The following is an 18,978-nucleotide window of genomic DNA, read 5'->3' on the forward strand; positions in this document are numbered from 1 at the left end:
GTTAATATTTTCAGCAAGTAAATATGAATCAGCCTCATTATTATTGCAGAGACTCCATTGGCTTCCTATATATGCGAGATCAAAGTTTAAGCTTTATGCATTAACATTTATGATTCTATACGGCGAGGTCCCTTCTTTATCTACCGGATTGGATTATTTTATTACATAAGCTGGGGATAGAACCCGTAACCTAAGGTTATTGTTTTCTTTCCCTCTATTAGACGGATTACTAAACGCAGAATGTTTGATTCTTCTCTTTACTATAACATTGTCTCAGTATGGAATGTGTTACCTTTACAATTTCGGTCTCTATTACGTTTTTAGAAAGGCTCTTAAGATTTTTTATTTGCAGAATCAATCTGAGATGAAATTACGTTAGTGTGTGCTGATCAGCAATGTGACATATATTAGTTTTGCGCTATTTTTTAGATTGTAATCTGCAGTGAATCATTTGTGGTATTTGCTTAATATAAGCAGTGCACAACATAACATGTTTGGAAAGCACCGCTCACGCCATATTACATTTTTTAAGATGATTCAAGTTATATGTCAATGTGCAGATGGTTCCATAGACATGGGGTGATGGACTTCAAAAGCAAAATGTCTAGTGAATTCTATTCTTACATTGGCATAGGCATTGACTAGAAGAATGTTTTGTTCAGTTTATTATGGTGATCATGTCAGTGTATACAGAATGAGTAAGACAGGTTGGAAGGCCGCTTTATTATTAGACTGAGCAAGGTGACAGTAAGTGCCCTCAAAATATTTTATGTTTTATTAAAACTTTATATATCGCTACAGCTTCACAGTACACAACAGTTTACAATTAAAAAATAATGCCCAATTTTAGCTACCTCACTTTGTTTCCAGGCAGAAAGAGGATGATATATTGTCACTGTGGAGGACAAGTGCCTACGGTTGTGACCAGAATGAAAAACAGGAGACTGCTCATATGATGTGTCTATGTCTATAAGACAATGTCCAGTTGTGGATTAGGAACTGGTTTCAAAAAGATAGAAACAGAGTTAAATGGCCAATTCTTTCCATGGGGGAAGGTGAATAATGGAGTACCATAGGGATCTGTATTGGGCCAGCATTTTTTAACACATTTATAAACAATATGGAATTGGGAACAATATATACTATATAAACTATATACTATATAAACTATAAACTATAGCTACATGTGTCAAGATCCACAATAGGAGTCACCACCCAGGAAAAGGATTTAAGTGTCATCAAGGACAATATATTAAAATCTTTGGCTCAATGGCAGCCAAAAATGCAAACAGAATGTTAAGAATTATTATGAAAGAAATAGAGAATGAAACAAATGATATCATAATGCCTCTGTATCACGCCATTGTGCGACCACGGCTCAAGTATTGTTTGTAATTATGGTCACCACATCTCAAAAATAAAATAGCAGAATTACAAAACGTACAGAGAAGAGTAACCAAAATGATTAATGGGATGGAACAACTCTCATATGAAAAAAGGCTAAAGAGGTTAAGGCTCTTCAGTTTGCAGAAGAGATAGCTGAGGGGAGATATGATAGAGTTCTATAAAATTCTGAGTGGATTGGGCAAATGATTGGTTACTGTTTCAAAAACTACAAAAACTAGGGGACATGTCATGAAGTTTCTAAATAATACATTTAAAACAAATAGGAGAAAATATTTTTTTCATTCAGGACAGCCTCATAAACTGTTATCAAGGTAGAGAAAGCCACCGCTTATCTCTAGGTGTAAGTAGCATAAAATCTTGCTACTTTTGGGGTCTTGCCAGGTACTTGTTACCTGGACTGCCTACAACTGAACAGAAGACTGGGCTGAATGGACCTTTGGTCTGACCTATGGTGCCAATTCTTATGTTCTCGTATGTGGCTTTAGATATGGCTATGGTGCATATTGAAGTTCTGTATTCCATCTGCCCCATTCTTTTCAAGAGCATGGCCCAGTGTCAGACAGGAAAACAATCTGAATTAAATATTACAAATTTGCTCAACTACCACAAGCTGTTCTGGAGTATAATCCAATTTTTGAATACAAGCAGAGAAGAGTGGGCCTCCCAGTGCTAAAATTCTTCTCTATTCACAAAGTCAAAAAGAGGAGCATTACATCTGGAGATGTGGACACCCATCCCCTCACATGATAAGTAATACATTTCAGATGTCTGTGCATGTCTGAGTATGTGTGTAGAGGCGTTTACATGGATGAGTGTGGAATAGGGGAGAGAAAAATCTAGTAAAGTTGTGTCCAAGCATCCAGTTTCCTAGGACCTCATGTTTTTGCTTGACAGTAGTTGACAACCACATACCTGCCAGCACTGGTTGATTTATTGAGCATTTTTAACCTGCTGGTGCCAATTCAGTTAACAGCATGGTCTGCAGTATCACTACAGCATGCTTCTTTTTTTTCTCTTATTTTGTCTTTATCACTTCTCCCCTTGTCTTTGCTTTTGAGAGTCAAAGATAGGTTCTTTACAGTATTGCAATCTGGTTCTTATCACTGTCAAAGTGATAGCAATCTAGTTTATTCAGTTTCACTTCTGGAGCAATGCTACTAACTCCAGCTGATTTCTGGATTTCCTCTCACTTTTGTAGCACTAGGAATCCTGTGTTTGTATTCTATACTTTTTAAAAAAATTATTTTTATAATTGAATCTACCATCTTTCATAGCATTCCTTCTTGAGAAACAATAGATTTTTGTGCCTCTTGAGGTAGACCAGTGAGTCTCGCCTCTGTAAGTTATCATTAAACCTTATTTTCCATAATCTGCAAATCAAACCAGTCTGGAGGTACTATATCAAAATCTTTAGAAAATCACCTATATCAATCAAACTTCCAAAATCAAGTTTATCATCTCTTCTAACCTAAGCAAAGTATGCCATATCTTAGTGCTTTCCCTTTGAGTTCAGAAGGGAATGTTCTGTCCCAGTGACAACCTTCTGATAGTTTTCAGGGTATCCACAATGAATATTGCATACCCTGCCTTCATTGTATGACGCTCTCTCTCAAGCATATTCATTATGACGCTCTCTCTCAAGCATATTCATTATGCCTATCTTGAAAAAAAACCCCAGATAGGTGGAGAAATATTGCAATAGGCTATTCTTCCACTATGCTACCTTCTGCTCTTGGTCTGCAATGCAGCCTGATACATTATTGAGACATTTAGGGAATTCTTGTAACATCATTCTAGGCACATCTGTTATTGCTGGCTCTCAGCGACACCGATAAGCACTGCAGGGAGAAAGAATGTCACAATTCCAGTGACATTTCTCTGAATTTAGAAATGTCATTTTACAAATTCTCAGCTTCTCCTTTATGAGAAGACTAGTAAAAAAGGCCCGTTTCTGATGCCAATGAAACGGGGGGGGGGGGGGGGGGGGGGGGGGGGGGGGAGGGGGGGGGGGGGGGCTAGCAATGTTTTCTTTTGTGTGCATGTGGGAGTGTGTGTGTCCCTGCCCTCTCTCCCCTCCCCCCTCTGAGTCCTTCACTGTTACAGAGCCAGCGATTTGATTTCGTGCTCTGCTGTTTTCCTTCACTGACTGTGTTACAGAGAGGGCGGGACAGACACTCATAGGAAAACCGGATATCTCGCCCCCTTCACACTTCCGGCTGGAGGCTTCATAGAACGTTGGTGTTGCTTTTTATATAGAGAGATTTCTTATTACGCTGGAGTCTGATTCCTTAAATCCAATGGGTCAGAATTGATAACAGAGAGAACCTGACTCCCTTGCTGTCTCTTACTACTGCACTTCCTTTTATGGTGCTCAGTAGATCCAACCAGTCGTCTGGGACTTGGTCTCGCCTTTGGGACAGTGGACTCTCCACTGCTTTTGCTTACAAACACAGTAGGGGCTTTTGAGACAAGTTCAACCTTTTGGTTAATGTTTGAAAACCTCTGAAATCTTTTCCTTCTGATGTTCGACTTAAGAGACTTATGATGCACTGACCAATTGCTGTGGTTTTGCCTGCTTGGAAGGAGGTATTGATGTAAGTTCACTAGGCTGCTACTGGAAGCATGATGGGTGGGCTGCCAGTAATCACTGCCCGCAGCACTGCCGAGACGTGTCTGGGCAACAGGAATCTCATCCATGGACTCAGCAGATTCTGAATGATAATCTGCAGGAGGGCCAGCTGCACAGATGGGGCTGGCACTAACAGGCACTGATGCAGGGTCAGCAGCTCTTGGAGGAAATGCTGGGATGGGAAGTAGTAGGCTTTGAGGAAGTGGTAGAGGGTGCTCTGCATGAATTAAAAACATAGAAAACAGTGTTAGCACTAATTCATTCTAACAGCAATACACATCCAATATCTGCTATATTTCAGAAGGTTGAATGAACTGACTAGTTTACTTTAATTAATTACACTATACTGAAGGGGCAGAGCCCAAGTGTGCAGTCTAAAGGGGAAGGAATTTGTACATACTATTCTGCAAGACTGGAGTCTAAAAGATATTGTATTTTTGTGTGAAGCACCATTTAATATCAAATTCAAACTACATGAAGAAATTGGAATTGAAACTCAAGGTCTGAACAGCCTTACTGCTTTAAGGTACTATCAAATGCTCCCAACAACATTGGTCTGAAGACCCAAATTCTTTAGATCCTGGAACCAAGCAGGGGACCACCAGAGAAAACAAAGTATTGTGGACAGAGCTAGCTCTTCTGTTTGGAAAACCAGATAACCATCTAAAGCCAGCAATTTTGTGGATGCATCAGGGACTTTGCTCTGCATTAGCATGCAGGGGTCTGTTCGATAACTATTGGCTAGTGCCTAAATCTCAGGCAAAATAGAAAAGTCCCTTTTCTTACCTTTCCTCCCCTCGGGTATGCAGAAGAGGAGGAAGGTGAGTGGACAGAGAACAAGAACCACCACGTCACTCCCTAATCCAGCTTGTTCCATCCAATTTCTCCCTTCCCCTCCATTCCTGTTCTTCAGAGAAAAGGAAGGGAGGGAGGGGTAGAGATGAAGTTATAGTGGGCAGGACATTCTTCTTCAGGAGTGGAAATGAGTTTGGTCATGAGTGGGATCGATGCTACTGGTCAGTAGTTGGTTAGGTCCATTGTGCTTTTTTTGCATCTTTCGGTAGCGGGGTGAGTAGGATGTTTCCTTTGTCCATGGGAAAGAGTCCATTTTGAAGTCTGTAATTTATGTGGTTCGAGAGGTCTGTTTTGAATTGTTTGGGTGCTGATCTTATTAAGCTGTTAGGACAGATGTCTAGTTTGCACTGCGATTTGGTGTATTTTCCGAGCCAACATGAGATTTCCTTTACTGAGAGCGTGCCAAAGTTGGTCCATGATCGGTCTGCTGGGCATTCTCCGGGTTTTGGGTGTAGACATTCAAGGATATTTGTGTAGTCCGTTGTGTTGGTAGGTATCATGCGTCGGAGCTTTATGATTTTTTCGTTGAAGTAGTTTGCCAGGTTGGTTGCTGATGGGGTATCTGAGTTGTTGGAGGTGACCTTGGTAGTGTTTAGAAGATTGTTTACGATTGAGAAGAGTTTGTGTGTATCCTTGCAGTTTGGTCCTATTTTGGTTTTGTAATAGGTCCTTTTAGTTTGTCTGATAGTGTATTTGTATTTTCTTTGTAGTTGTTTCCGGTCTTTGTAGTTGTTTTCGTCTTTTTTCTTGCTCCATGCTCTTTCTAATCTTCTGACCTGTGTTTTTAGTTCTTTCAATTCTTCATTAAACCATGGTATTGAGTTTTTTCTGTGTGAGGTTCTGGTTTGAAGTGGTGCTATATTGTCTAGTATTGTTCTGCATCTGTTGTCCCAGTCTTGGAGAAATTGGGGTGAGTCTGTAGGTATTGTCTCCTTGTCAGTGTAGAATTGTTCCCACAATGTTAGTGGGTCTATTTTGCCTCTCATCGTATATGTTTGTTGTGTTTGTTTTTGTTGTGTCTTTTTTGTTTTCCAGTGGAGGAAAAGGTTTGCACTGTAGTGGTCGGACCATGGCCTGGCTGTCCATTTTGTGTCTATTAGTGTGATATTTGGTTCTGATGAGAATTTGTGGGAAATGATATCTAGTGTATGTCCTTTGCTATGGGTGGGTTGTGTATTTGGCCAGTGGAGTTCCCATAGTTGGAGGAAGTCCTTGCATTCGCGTACATTACTTGAGTTAGTGTCTTCAAGATGAAGATTGATGTCTCCTACTATGAGAAGGTTCTGGGTGGAAACACAAATATTCGATATGAAATCCAGAAAGTGCGATTGTGACTCCTGCCAGTTGCCTGGGGGTCTGTAAAATAGTATCAGGTTTAGGTGATCACATAGGTTGGAGTGGTTGATTCTGACTGATGCTATTTCGAGTTGGGGAAGTATTGATTCTGCTGTTGTTGTGACTGTGAATTGGGACTTATAGATTATTGCTATGCCTCCTCCTCTTTTTTTCTTTTCTTGTCCAGTGGGTGATTTTGTATCCTGGAGGACATAGCTCTAGAATTATTGGATCTTTGGAGTCATGGATCCAAGTTTCGCTAATAAGTAGGAAATCGAGATGGTCCGCTGTAATCCAGTCGGTTAGTGTTGCGGTTTTATTAACTGCCGATCTGGCGTTGATGTATCCTATTTGTATTTGTTGGTGGTGTTCAGTTGGGTTTGAGGTAGTGATAATTTTAATCAGTTGTCTGTCTTCTTGATGTGTATGTTTGTTATGTCCTTTCGTTCCTTTATGTAGATGGTGACCGTGGCTAGTAGGTTTTTCGTGACATTGTTTGATTGTTTGGATATGCATGTTGTGTATGGGTCGTGTGAATTGAAGAGTAGTATTGTCTATATTAGGGGTTGTGAGTGCGTGGTGAGTTAAGGAGAGACAGTAGGTAATTAGGAGTAATTTGCTGAGTTTCATATCACTGTTAGTTTGTGTATTAATATGTGTGTCTGAAGCGTTAGGGGGTTCGGTTATTTAGAACACTTAGAGCATTCGGAGATAGTATTTAAAGCTTTTAGAGCATTGAAGGAAGTTTTTTCAGCATGCTACAACGTTGCTGAGCAAATAGATCATTTGGAGCTTTTAAAGAAAGTCTTTCAACATGCTACAACGTTGCTAATCAAATAAAGCGTTTAGAGTATTTAAAGCATTTCAAAAGAGCAAGTATAGCATTCTAAAAATTTTTCTTCTAGGCTAGTCCAAGGTATGAGTAACCTGTCTGAATTTATAAATAAAATAAATGGCATATACCAAGGGGCACATACATGCATACAGCATGCAAGGTAACTGCTGCTGATTTTGATTACACTTGAATTTGTCCCACTGTCTCCCTAACTCCTTTGGCACGTAACAATTTTCAGTAAACACTTTTTTGGTATTCAGGGACAGTTTGGCTTCATTTCTTGTGAATAGCTTTACTGAGTTCAGAACTAACTACCAAAGAATGGTGAATAGCTTTACTGAGTTCAGAACTAACTACCAAAGAATGGTGAGAAAGCTGCTTCTTGAATCTGGGAGCCTTCTGGACTCTATAGATGCAATCTACCTTCTTGTTTACAGGGTGCACATAAGATCCTGAGGGCTACACATTCTCATCAGTGTATCCCCCAGGACCTTGAGAACAGGTATTGTCACGCTGCCCTTGGAAGTGAGGAAGAACTGGAGGATGTCCAATAATTTTGCCTTGAGTTCTCCTTTCTCCTCTAAATGAATAAGAATAGTATTAGAATTTCACATATAAAATCTGTTAAAGAGAGGTCATCTGTGTGAATATTTCTCCTTTTCTGTGAAAAAGGACTGAGGGGAAAGCAGTAGAGTCCTCCTCTTAAGAACATTTCTAGCTCATAATGAGAACTCTAGGAATGGTCAGATTCTGACCCACAGACATACACCAGTGGAGAAATACTTCTTTGCTGTTGGTGTCTACACCCTGAAGTCAATCAATGTCTTGTGGAAACATCCTCCCCTAATGCAGTTCCTATGGGAATTAGGTTGGCTGATAATTGACCAAGACATCCTTTGAGGCCCCAGTATCTATGAAACCTACCAGGAACTGCATGCATTTCAAGGATTATCATAACTCCCATCTGTTGTGATGCTGCTGGTGTCAATACCTGGTGAACTAGATGCCAGGTAAGTCACTCCATCAATCTTCCCACTGACCTCCTTCTCAGAGACCAATGGGATTAGGTAGGAGTGATCACATCTTCACCAAAGGGGTCTTGGACCCTTCAGGTCTGTTATAATCTTTTTTTTTATCACAGTTAGATTTTGGGGGGGATCTAGTTTCTGACTCCATTGTCATTTTGATAAGCAGACCATAAGATGTTAAAATATTTTTGTTATAAATAAAACTTGTTGTTATTTTAAAAAAAATATATAAACGTATAACTGTGTGTGTGTGTGTGTGTATGTATGTATGTATGTATATATATATACTAGCCGTTAAGCCCGTTAAAACGGGCGAGTTTTTTTTAATTTCACCTCCATGTGTAGCAAGTCTGCTCTGTCCCCTGTCCTCCCCCCATGTCCAGCAACCCTCCTCTGTCCTCTTCCCTCATCCCATGTCAAGCCACAGTCCTCTGTTCCCTGCCCTCCCAAAGAGACAGTGAGTGTGAGAGTGAGCAGCTAGTGTGTGTGTGAGTGAGTGAATGAGAGAGAGTGTGTGAGTGAGTGAGAGAGAATGCTTGTGAGCTGTTAGTACTCCCTGTCTCAGTGGAGGTTCAGTGTCTCCTTGTAGTCAGCTGTTGGAGCTGTGTGGCAGTGGAGGTTCAGTGTCTCCTTGTAGTCAGTTGTTGGAGCTGTGTGTCAGTGGAGGTTCAGTGTCTCCCTGTAGTCAGCTGTTGGAGCTGTGTGTCAGTGGAGGTTCAGTGTCTCCTTGTAGTCAGTTGTTGCAGCTGTGTGAAAGTGGAGGTTCAGTGTCTCCTTGTAGGCAGTTGTTGGAGCTGTGTGGCAGTGGAGGTTCAGTGTCTCCTTGTAGTCAGTTGTTGGAGCTGTGTGGCAGTGGAGGTTCAGTGTCTCCTTGTAGTCAGTTGTTAGAGCTGTGTGGCAGTGGAGGTTCAGTGTCTCCTTGTAGTCAGTTGTTGGAGCTGTGTGACAGTGGAGGTTCAGTGTCTCCTTGTAGTCAGTTGTTGGAGCTATGTGTCAGTGGAGGTTCAGTGTCTCCTTGTAGTCAGTTGTTAGAGCTGTGTGGCAGTGGAGGTTCAGTGTCTCCTTGTAGTCAGTTGTTGGAGCTGTGTGACAGTGGAGGTTCAGTGTCTCCTTGTAGTCAGTTGTTGGAGCTATGTGCCAGTGGAGGTTCAGTGTCTCCTTGTAGTCAGTTGTTAGAGCTGTGTGGCAGTGGAGGTTCAGTGTCTCCTTGTAATCAGTTGTTGGAACTGTGTGGCAGTGGAGGTTGAGTGTCTCCTTGTAGTCAGTTGTTGGAGCTGTGTGGCAGTGGAGGTTCAGTGTCTCCTTGTAGTCAGTTGTTGGAGCTTTGTGGCAGTGGAGGTTCAGTGTCTCCTTGTAGTCAGTTGTTGGAGCTGTGTGGCAGTGGAGGTTCAGTGTCTCCTTGTAGTCAGTTGTTGGAGCTGTGTGGCAGTGGAGGTTCAGTGTCTCCTTGTAGTCAGTTGTTGGAGCTTTGTGGCAGTGGAGGTTCAGTGTCTCCTTGTAGTCAGTTGTTAGAGCTGTGTGGCAGTGGAGGTTCAGTGTCTCCTTGTAGTCAGTTGTTGGAGCTGTGTGTCAGTGGAGGTTCAGTGTCTCCTTGTAGTCAGTTGTTGGAGCTGTGTGGCAGTGGAGGTTCAGTGTCTCCTTGTAGTCAGTTGTTGGAGCTGTGTGGCAGTGGAGGTTCAGTGTCTCCTTGTAGTCAGTTGTTGGAGCTGTGTGTCAGTGGAGGTTCAGTGTCTCCTTGTAGTCAGTTGTTGGAGCTTTGTGGCAGTGGAGGTTCAGTGTCTCCTTGTAGTCAGTTGTTGGAGCTGTGTGGCAGTGGAGGTTCAGTGTCTCCTTGTAGTCAGTTGTTGGAGCTGTGTGTCAGTGGAGGTTCAGTGTCTCCTTGTAGTCAGTTGTTAGAGCTGTGTGTCAGTGGAGGTTCAGTGTCTCCTTGTAGTCAGTTGTTGGAGCTGTGTGGCAGTGGAGGTTCAGTGTCTCCTTGTAGTCAGTTGTTGGAGCTGTGTGGCAGTGGAGGTTCAGTGTCTCCTTGTAGTCAGTTGTTGGAGCTGTGTGTCAGTGGAGGTTCAGTGTCTCCTTGTAGTCAGTTGTTGGAGCTTTGTGGCAGTGGAGGTTCAGTGTCTCCTTGTAGTCAGTTGTTGGAGCTGTGTGGCAGTGGAGGTTCAGTGTCTCCTTGTAGTCAGTTGTTAGAGCTGTGTGGCAGTGGAGGTTCAGTGTCTCCTTGTAGTCAGTTGTTGGAGCTGTGTGGCAGTGGAGGTTCAGTGTCTCCTTGTAGTCAGTTGTTGGAGCTTTGTGGCAGTGGAGGTTCAGTGTCTCCTTGTAGTCAGTTGTTAGAACTGTGTGGCAGTGGAGGTTCAGTGTCTCCTTGTAGTCAGTTGTTGGAGCTGTGTGTCAGTGGAGGTTCAGTGTCTCCTTGTAGTCAGTTGTTGGAGCTGTGTGGCAGTGGAGGTTCAGTGTCTCCTTGTAGTCAGTTGTTGGAGCTGTGTGGCAGTGGAGGTTCAGTGTCTCCTTGTAGTCAGTTGTTGGAGCTTTGTGGCAGTGGAGGTTCAGTGTCTCCTTTTAGGCAGTTGTTAGAGCAGTTTGAAACGCAGGCTCATTTTTCAGTCGTGTGCCGGTCTCCCTCCCCCCTTCCCCCCTCCCCGCATACATGTTGTTGTTCCGCCCCTTCTGCTGACTCCTGCTGTTCAGTGAGCCAAAGGGGCGGGACAGCTATGGCTTTGCTTCATGCTGCAAAGCAGGACTTGTGTGTGTGTGTGTGTGTGCTGCGAGTGAATGTACCTGTTTACCTTTTTCTGTTGGCCCCAGAACGTTTTTTGATCCCTGCTTGGTTTCTGCTGTGGGTTTTTTTAGTTTCCTTGGCCACTTCGTCGTTCCTGCTGTGCCCTTGTACATGGTGGTTCTCTTCTCCATCCTCCCTCCCTCCCCCATTGATGTCCACGCCCCCTCCTTCCCTCCCTATTGGCTGCATTACGTCCTCCTTCAATTTCCACGCCCCCTCCCCTCCATATTGGCTGCATTACGTCCTCCTCCGATTTCCACGCCCCCTCCCCTCCCTATTGGCTGCATTACGTCCTCCTCCGATTTCCACGCCCCCTCCCTATTGGCTGCATTACATCTTCCTCCGTTTTCCACGCCCCCTCCCCTACCTATTGGCTGCATTACGTCCTCCTTCGTTTTCCACGCCCCCTCCCCTCCCTATTAGCTGCATTATGTCCTCCTCCGATTTCCACGCCCCCTCCTCCCCTCCCTATTGGCTGCATTACGTCCTCCTCCAATTTCTACGCCCCCTCCTTCCCTCCCTATTGGCTGCATTACATCCTCATTCATTTTCCACGCCCCCTCCCCTCCCTATTGGCTGCATTACGTCCTCCTCCAATTTCCACGCCCCCTCCTTCCCTCCCTATTGGCTGCATTACGTTCGGTACAGGAGCTGCTGGTGGAGGCGGGGTTTGGAGTGTTGCTCCTTGAATGTTCGGTCTCTACTGCGCATTTGCGGTGAGTACGGTCACTCGCAATTTATATGTTTGATATATATTTTTTTGGAAAGGTTTTCCTGACCTATGACTATGCACTAACCCATTCTTCAGGAGTCTGTGATGATGGGTACTGCAGACGTCTCTTTCTGTATAAATCCTGAACACGAGTGTTTGTTAATTTAATCTTTGTCAGCAGAATTTTGGCTTACAGTTGTTGATCTCAATTAATCCAATACTGACTTGATAAATGTGTCAAGAAAAGCTAGGAACGTAAAAATGAAACACAGATAAATGATGACAGATAAAGATCATATGGTCTACCCAGTCTGCCCATGCCATCTACTATCCCTTTCTCTTCCTTTACAGATGCTATGTATTTGTCCAAAGCTACAATGAATTCAGATACAGACTACATCTCCACCACCTCCACTGAGAGACTGTTCCACGAATTCACCACCCTTCCTGTGAAAGTGTTTCTTAGGGTTACTCTTGAGTCTGTCCCCTTTCACCTTCATCCTATGTCCCCTAATTCTAAAGCTTCCTTTCAACTGGAGACTCTCCTTCTGTGCATTTATGCCACAGAGTTATTTAACCCTCTTCATCATATCTCCCCTTCCCCACCTTTTCCCAAAGTATACATATTGAGATCTTTAAGTCTGTCCTCATATGTTTTATGACAAAGACCACTGACCATTTTAGTAGCTGCCCTCTGGACCAACTCCATCCTGTTCATATCTTTTGAAGGTGTGGTCTACAGAATAGTATGTTATGTTATGTTATACTTGCTTATATTCTGCAAAATACTCAAAATAGTTCTATGCGGATAACATGACAAGAGGCTGGACAATACAAAACCAGGAATTAGAATATACAATACCAATTTACAAAACAATAGACAAACTACCATTAATATAATAAAAATCTAATCAGATGGTAAAAACATTAAATAACCATGTCTTCAGACTCTTATGGAACCTTAAATAATTTGAGATAAATCTAATGGAATTAGAAAGAAATTCCAAATCAAAAAAGTCTGGTAGTATAACAAAGAAATAAACATATTTTTATACTTAATCTTTTTGACAGAAAACATGGAAACATCTGATTTTGAGTATTCCTTATAAAACCAATATGTAAAAGATTGACCCAGTCACCTAAGTAACAAGGTGCTAAACCATACAATATTTTAAAAATTATTGTACAGCGTTTAAATCAAGCTCATGCAGCTACCAGAAGTCAGTGCAGCCTTGACAACAATGGAGTGATCGATTCAAACTTACACGATGTAAAAATCACCCTAGTCAAAGCATTCTGTACCAAAGTCTCCTAATAATGCTCTCTGAACATCCAATATAAACTAGATTGCAGTAGTCTAATCTGGATAAAACTAATGCCTGAACTACTAATCAAAAATTATGAGAATCATAATATTTACGAATAGTTCTTGGCTTTAACATATAAAAAAGATTTCTGGACAATAATTTAAATATGACTGGAAAAATCAGCAAACCATGGACTTCTACATCTAAAATTCTCAAAGAGGACTCAATCCGAAGCAATAGAAAAACTCCAGGGGAATTCCTGTTTAAATAGACCTAACCATAAAAATGTTTTTTTTCCCACAATTCAACTTAAGATGGTTATTAAAGATCCACTGTTTAATCAGCAAAACACAATTAATACTGTCATAGATATCAGGAATTAGTAAGTGAGCCTTTGTGCTGATCCGGAGACCAGCAGTCAGAAACCCAACGCTTCACCTGCAGCGACCACTGTTCCACAGCAGTTGAGCCCCTGGGTTCGGGTGGCCAACAGGACTTAAGGAGTCAGGTGGCTAGACGGACTAGGCTTAGACAAGAGGAGGAGGCGAGCTCAGAGCAGGCAGAAATCATGACCAGGCAGTGGTCAGGGCAGGCGGCAATCCAGCAGAGGTCAGGTCCAGGCAGAGGTCAGGTCAGGCGGCGATCCAGCAGAGGTCAGGTCCGCAAGAAAGAACAGCAACAGAAAAAATGCACCAGACACCAGGAAAGTATGCACTGAGGCAATGAAGTAGTGAGAAGTTTCTGGTTTTAAAGTGAAGGCGTCTGACATCAGAGTAGGTGCGCCCAGAGTGTAGGCGTGCCCACACTGTAGACACGCCCAAACTGGAGATACTCAGAAGAGAGATATTAAGCACGTAGCAGGTGTGTACATCTGGCTCCATGTTTGATATTCCAGGTTCGTGACAAATATCTTGGCTAGAGTAGTAGGCCAGTCTCGTAAGACTGGTAGTAGAAGAGTAATGTCATCAGCATATACAAAAAAAGTTATTTTAACTCTTATCTAACACTTCACCTAAAGGTTTTAACAGTACATTAAGAGTAGGGGACAGAGCAGATCTTTGGGGCACCATGCGACCTGAACTCCAACTCTTAGATAAAATTCCATTCTTACACACCATATAACTTCTAATAGGAAACCATGAAACCAAGATAATACAACTACACCCAATACCCTTAATCTAAACAGTAAAATCTTATGGCCAAATTGTATGACCATCACATTTTGACCCGCTTACTAATGATTTGCCCTGGGTAACTATCAGGCTTATTTTCGAAAGAGAAGGGCGCCCATCTTTCGACACAAATCGGGAGATGGGAGTCTTTCTCTCAGGGTCGCCGAAATTGGCATAATCGAAAGCTGATTTTAAGCGTCCCCAACTGCTTCCCGTCGCGGGGACAACCAAAGTTCCCAGGAGCGTGTCGGAGGCGTAGCAAAGGCATGACTGGGGCATGCATAACAGATGGGTGTCCTCGAGTGATAATGGAAAAAAGAAGGGTGTCCCTGATGAGCAGTTGGGCAACTTTACTTGGTCCATTTTTTCTTACGACCAAGCCTCAAAAAGGTGCCTGAACTGACCAGATGACCTCCCCTTACTCCCCCAGTGGTCACTAACCACCTCCCACCCTGAAAAAAAACAACTTTAAAAACTTTTTTTGCCAGCCTGAAATGTCATCCTCAGGTCCATCACAGCAGTATGCAGGTCCGGGGGGGGGGGGGGGGGGGGGGTATGTGTGTGTCAGCGGAGGCACAGCAAAGGCGTGGATGTCCTACTTTCAAACATTTTGGATGTCATGAACTGCCCCCCCTCCCCCACTGGCTTCCCCTCCTTAGGAAGGAAATTGTGTGCAAATGAGCTAACAGTGAGCAGCTCCTTGGCATGCGATTTCCTTCATGCATGCCCGTTCCTTTCCGAATCGCTAAGGGATTGGTAAGGGAAGGGCTTCTCCGTTCAGTTAGTGCATCAGTTAGTCCACTGCAGTGCCCCAGCATGTCAGGGGGACCAGTGCACTACGAATGCTGGCTCCTCCCATGACCAAATGAGTTGGATTTGGTTGTTTTTGAGATGGGCGTCCTCAGTTTCCATTATCGCTGAAAACTGGGGACAACCATCTGAACATTTATGTCGACCATCTCTAAGGTCGACCTAAATGTTGAGATTTGGGTGTCCCCGACCGTATTATCGAAATGAAAGATGGACGCCCATCTTGTTTTGATAATACAGGTTTCCCGCCCCTTCGTGGGGGATGTCCTGCGAGGACGCCCTCAGGAAAACTTGGGCGCCCAGTTTGATTATGCCCTTCTTTGGAGCTCATTTAAAAAAAAAAAAAAAAAATGTCCAAAAAGTGGCATAAGTCTGAATTGGACATTTTTCTAAAAAAAAAAAAAAAAAAAAACGGCCAAATTGGTATTTTCAAAACCAATTTTTAGAAGTTTTTCTATGAAGTCTATCAGATGTGCATTCAAATAACAAGGTGGCGTGCTAAAGGATCTGGGCATTCCTAACACTTGGGATGTTTTTCAGTCATAATGGAACAAAACAAAACTGTCCAGGACTAAAACGAAGACGTTTTGATAAGGCACAAAAGGGTGCCCTAAATGAAAGATGACCACTAAAGAGAATCAGGGGTGACCCCCCCCAGTAGTCAGTGACCCCCTACCACCCCCACATAAATGTCAATACAAATATGATTTAGCAACCTCTGACAGCTTCAGATGTTAGAGCCAGGTCTATTAGAGCAGCATGCAGGTCCCAGGAGTAGTAAAGTGTTCAAAGCAGTGGTCTGGTCCCTATATCCTTCTAACTGTCACATTTGTGGTGGAAACTGTAAGCCTTCCAAAACTCACCAGAAACTCACTGTACCCACATATAGGTGCCCCCTTCACCCATAAGGGCTATTGTGTACAGCTGTGGGCAGTGGGTTTGGGGGGGCTCAGTAGACAAGATAAAAGAGCAATGGTGAGATGTGTACCTGGGAGCATGTTTTTGAAGTCTATTTGGGTGCCCCATTTATCTTCTGGGATGTCTGGGAGACCAGTCTACTAAAAGTGCTGGCCCCTCCTACATCCCAATGGTTTGATTTTCTACGTTTTTCACTTGGCTGTTTTTGATTTGAAAATGGACCAAAAAACAAAACAAAACAACCAAAGCACAAAACCTTGTTAGAAACAGTATTTTCTAACACAAAAGACAGATGTTTTTCTTTTTAGAAAATGAACTTCTTTCTTATTCAGATTTTGGACTTTTTGTTTTGCAAAACATCTCAAGTCGGACTTAGACATCATATCGAAAATGCCCCTCTATATTTACAATTACTGTACTGTGGCTGTAATTTTTACGGAACCCAGATTGTGAAGAATGTAATATATTATGTCTATCCAAATAATCATCCAGCAACTTACCAACATATCCTTCCATGATTTTTGCTAATAGCGGGATAGATGCAACTGGACAATAAAGTGAAGATACTTACCTGTAGCAGATATACTCTGAGGACAACAGGCTGTGTATTCTCACAGTTGAGGTCGACGACCTGCGTCGGACCGGGAACTGGCATTTTTAATAGCAAAATCTTGCTAGAGCCTTTTGAAGAACGCTGTGAGTCCGACCAAGCTCATCAGTTCAGTCAAAAACAGAAGAAAGAAAGAAAGAAAGAAAGAAAGAAAGAAAGAAAGAAAGAAAACAACTCCAGGGGGAGGTGGGCGGGTTTGTGAGAATATTCAGCCTGCTGTTCTCAGAGAATACCTGCTACAGGTAAGTATCTTCGCTTTCTCAGAGGACAAGCAGGCTGTAGTACTCTCACAGTTGGGACATCCCTAGCATCCAGGCTCACCCAAAACAACACACGTTGGTGAATTGGGCCTTGCGACGGTGAGGACACAACGTAGATTAACCTGAAACTATACACAAACTAGTAGAGTGCAGTCTGGAACAGAACAAAATAGGCCTAGGGGGGTGGAGTTGGATTCTAAACCCGAAACAGATTCTGCGACACTGATTGTCCAAACCGACTGTCGCATCGGATATCATGCTCAAGGCAGTAATGAGATGTGAATGTGTGGCTTGAAGACCACGTCACAGCCCTGCAAATCTCTTCAATGGAGGTTGACTTTAAGTGAGCCACCGATGCAGCCATGTCTCTGACATTATGAGCCGTGACATGGCCCTGCAGAGTCAGCCCAGCTTGGACATAAGTGAAGGAAAAGCAATCTGCTAGCAAATTGGAAATACTACTACTACTACTACTTAACATTTCTAAAGCGCTACTAGGGTTACGCAGCGCTGTACAGTTTAACAAAGAAGGATAGTCCCTGCTCAAAGGAGCTTACAATTTAAAGGACGAAATGTAAAGTTGGGGCAGTCTAGATATCCTGAATGGAGGTATAATGGTTATGTGCCGAAGGCGACATTGAAGAGGTGGGCTTTGAGTAAGGAATTGAAAATGGGCAGCGAGGGGGCTTGGCGTATGGGCTCAGGGAGTTTATTACACGCATAGGGTGAGGTGAGGCAGAAAGGGCGGAGTCTGGAGTTGGCGGTGGTGGAGAAGGGTACTGAGAGCGGAGGTTACGGGTAGGAGCGTAAGGGGAGATGAGGGTACAGAGGTAATGAGGGGCTGCAGATTGAGTGCATTTGTAGGTAAGTAGGAGAAGCTTGAACTGTATGCGATACCTGTTATAGAGGAAGATGCGACAGGTCTTAGCTATCTGCTGGATATGCGCAGAGAAGGAGAGGGAGGAGTCGAAGATGACCCCGAGGTTGCGGGCAGAAGAGACTGGGACGATGAGGGTGTTATCAACTGAGATAGAGAGTGAAGGGAGAGGAGAAGTGGGTTTGGGTGGGAAAACAATAAGTTCAGTCTTGGCCATGTTCAGTTTCAGGTGGCGGTTGGACATCCAGGCAGCAATGTCGGATAAGCAGGCCGATACTTTGGCCTGGGTTTCCACAGTGATGTCTGATGTGGAGAGATAAAGCTGGGTGTCGTCAGCATAAAGATGATAGTGGAAACCATGAGATGAGATCAGGGAGCCCAGGGAAGAGGTGTAGATTGAAAAAAGAAGGGGTCCAAGGACAGATCCCTGAGGAACTCCAACAGAGAGCAGGATGGGGGTGGAGGAAGATCCTTGAGAATGTACACTGAAGGTGCGGTGGGAGAGATAAGAGGAGAACCAGGAGAGGACAGAGCCCTGGAATCCAAATGAGGACAGTGTGGCAAGAAGTAAGTTGTGATTGACAGTGTCAAAAGCGGCGGATAGGTCGAGGAGGATGAGGATGGAGTAATGACCTTTGGATTTGGCAAGGAATAGGTCATTACAGACTTTAGATAGTGCCGTTTCTGTCGAGTGTAGAGGGTGAAAGCCGGATTGAAGCGGATCAAGGATGGCATGAGAGGAGAGAAAATCAAGGCAACGGCTGTGAACGGCGCGTTCAAGTATCTTGGAGAGGAAGGGTAGGAGGGAGATGGGGCGGTAGTTGGAAGGACAGATAGGGTCTAGTGATGGTTTTTTGAGAAGTGGTGTGACTATAGCATGCTTGAAGGTGTCAGGGACAGTTGCAGTGGAGAGAGAGAGGTTGAGGATATGACAGATGGGGGGGTGACAGTAGGAGAGATGGTGTTTAGTAAGTTGGTGGGGATGGGATCAGAGGAACAAGTGGTGCATTTCGAGAATGAAAGAATGTGGGCGGTTTCCTCCTCGGTGATATCAGGAAAAGAGGAGAAGGAGGCCTGGGTTGGTTGGTTGAGGGAGTGGGTTAAAGGGTGAAGAGGAGGAGGTGGCTTGGTAGTGAATTCAAGGTTGATCTTCTGCACCTTGTCACGGAAGTAGTCAGCTAGTGATTGAGGAGAGAGTGAGGGGGGGATGGGAGCAGAGGGCACTTTGAGGAGGGAGTTAAGGGTGGCGAAGAGACGACGAGGGTTGGAGCCAAGAGAATTAGTCAATTGGGTGTAATAGTCCTGTTTGTCAAGGAATAGGGAGGACTGGAAGGAGGATAGCATGAATTTGTAATGAATGAAGTCAGTATGGGTGCGAGATTTCCTCCAGAGGCGTTCGGCAGATCGGGCGCAGGAGCGAAGGTATCGGATGCCAGGGCTGGGGATTAGT

At 43.6% G+C, this 18,978-nt stretch overlaps 1 protein-coding gene across 1 annotated transcript in view; it reads right to left on the minus strand.

Annotated features, from left to right (window-relative positions):
- Window positions 1-3,599: 3,599 nt before the first annotated feature.
- Window positions 3,600-18,978, minus strand: part of ZDHHC1 (zinc finger DHHC-type containing 1) — a 433,998-nt gene continuing 418,619 nt past the window's right edge. Inside the window, exon 12 of the mRNA XM_030203691.1 lies at window positions 3,600-4,253. Coding sequence (XP_030059551.1) covers window positions 3,676-4,253 — 578 coding nt within the window. The 3' untranslated portion in view covers window positions 3,600-3,675. The remainder of the gene's footprint in view (window positions 4,254-18,978) is intronic.

This window comes from Microcaecilia unicolor, chromosome 5 (genome assembly GCF_901765095.1).
Source record: "Microcaecilia unicolor chromosome 5, aMicUni1.1, whole genome shotgun sequence".
Taxonomy (NCBI): Eukaryota; Metazoa; Chordata; class Amphibia; order Gymnophiona; family Siphonopidae; genus Microcaecilia; species Microcaecilia unicolor.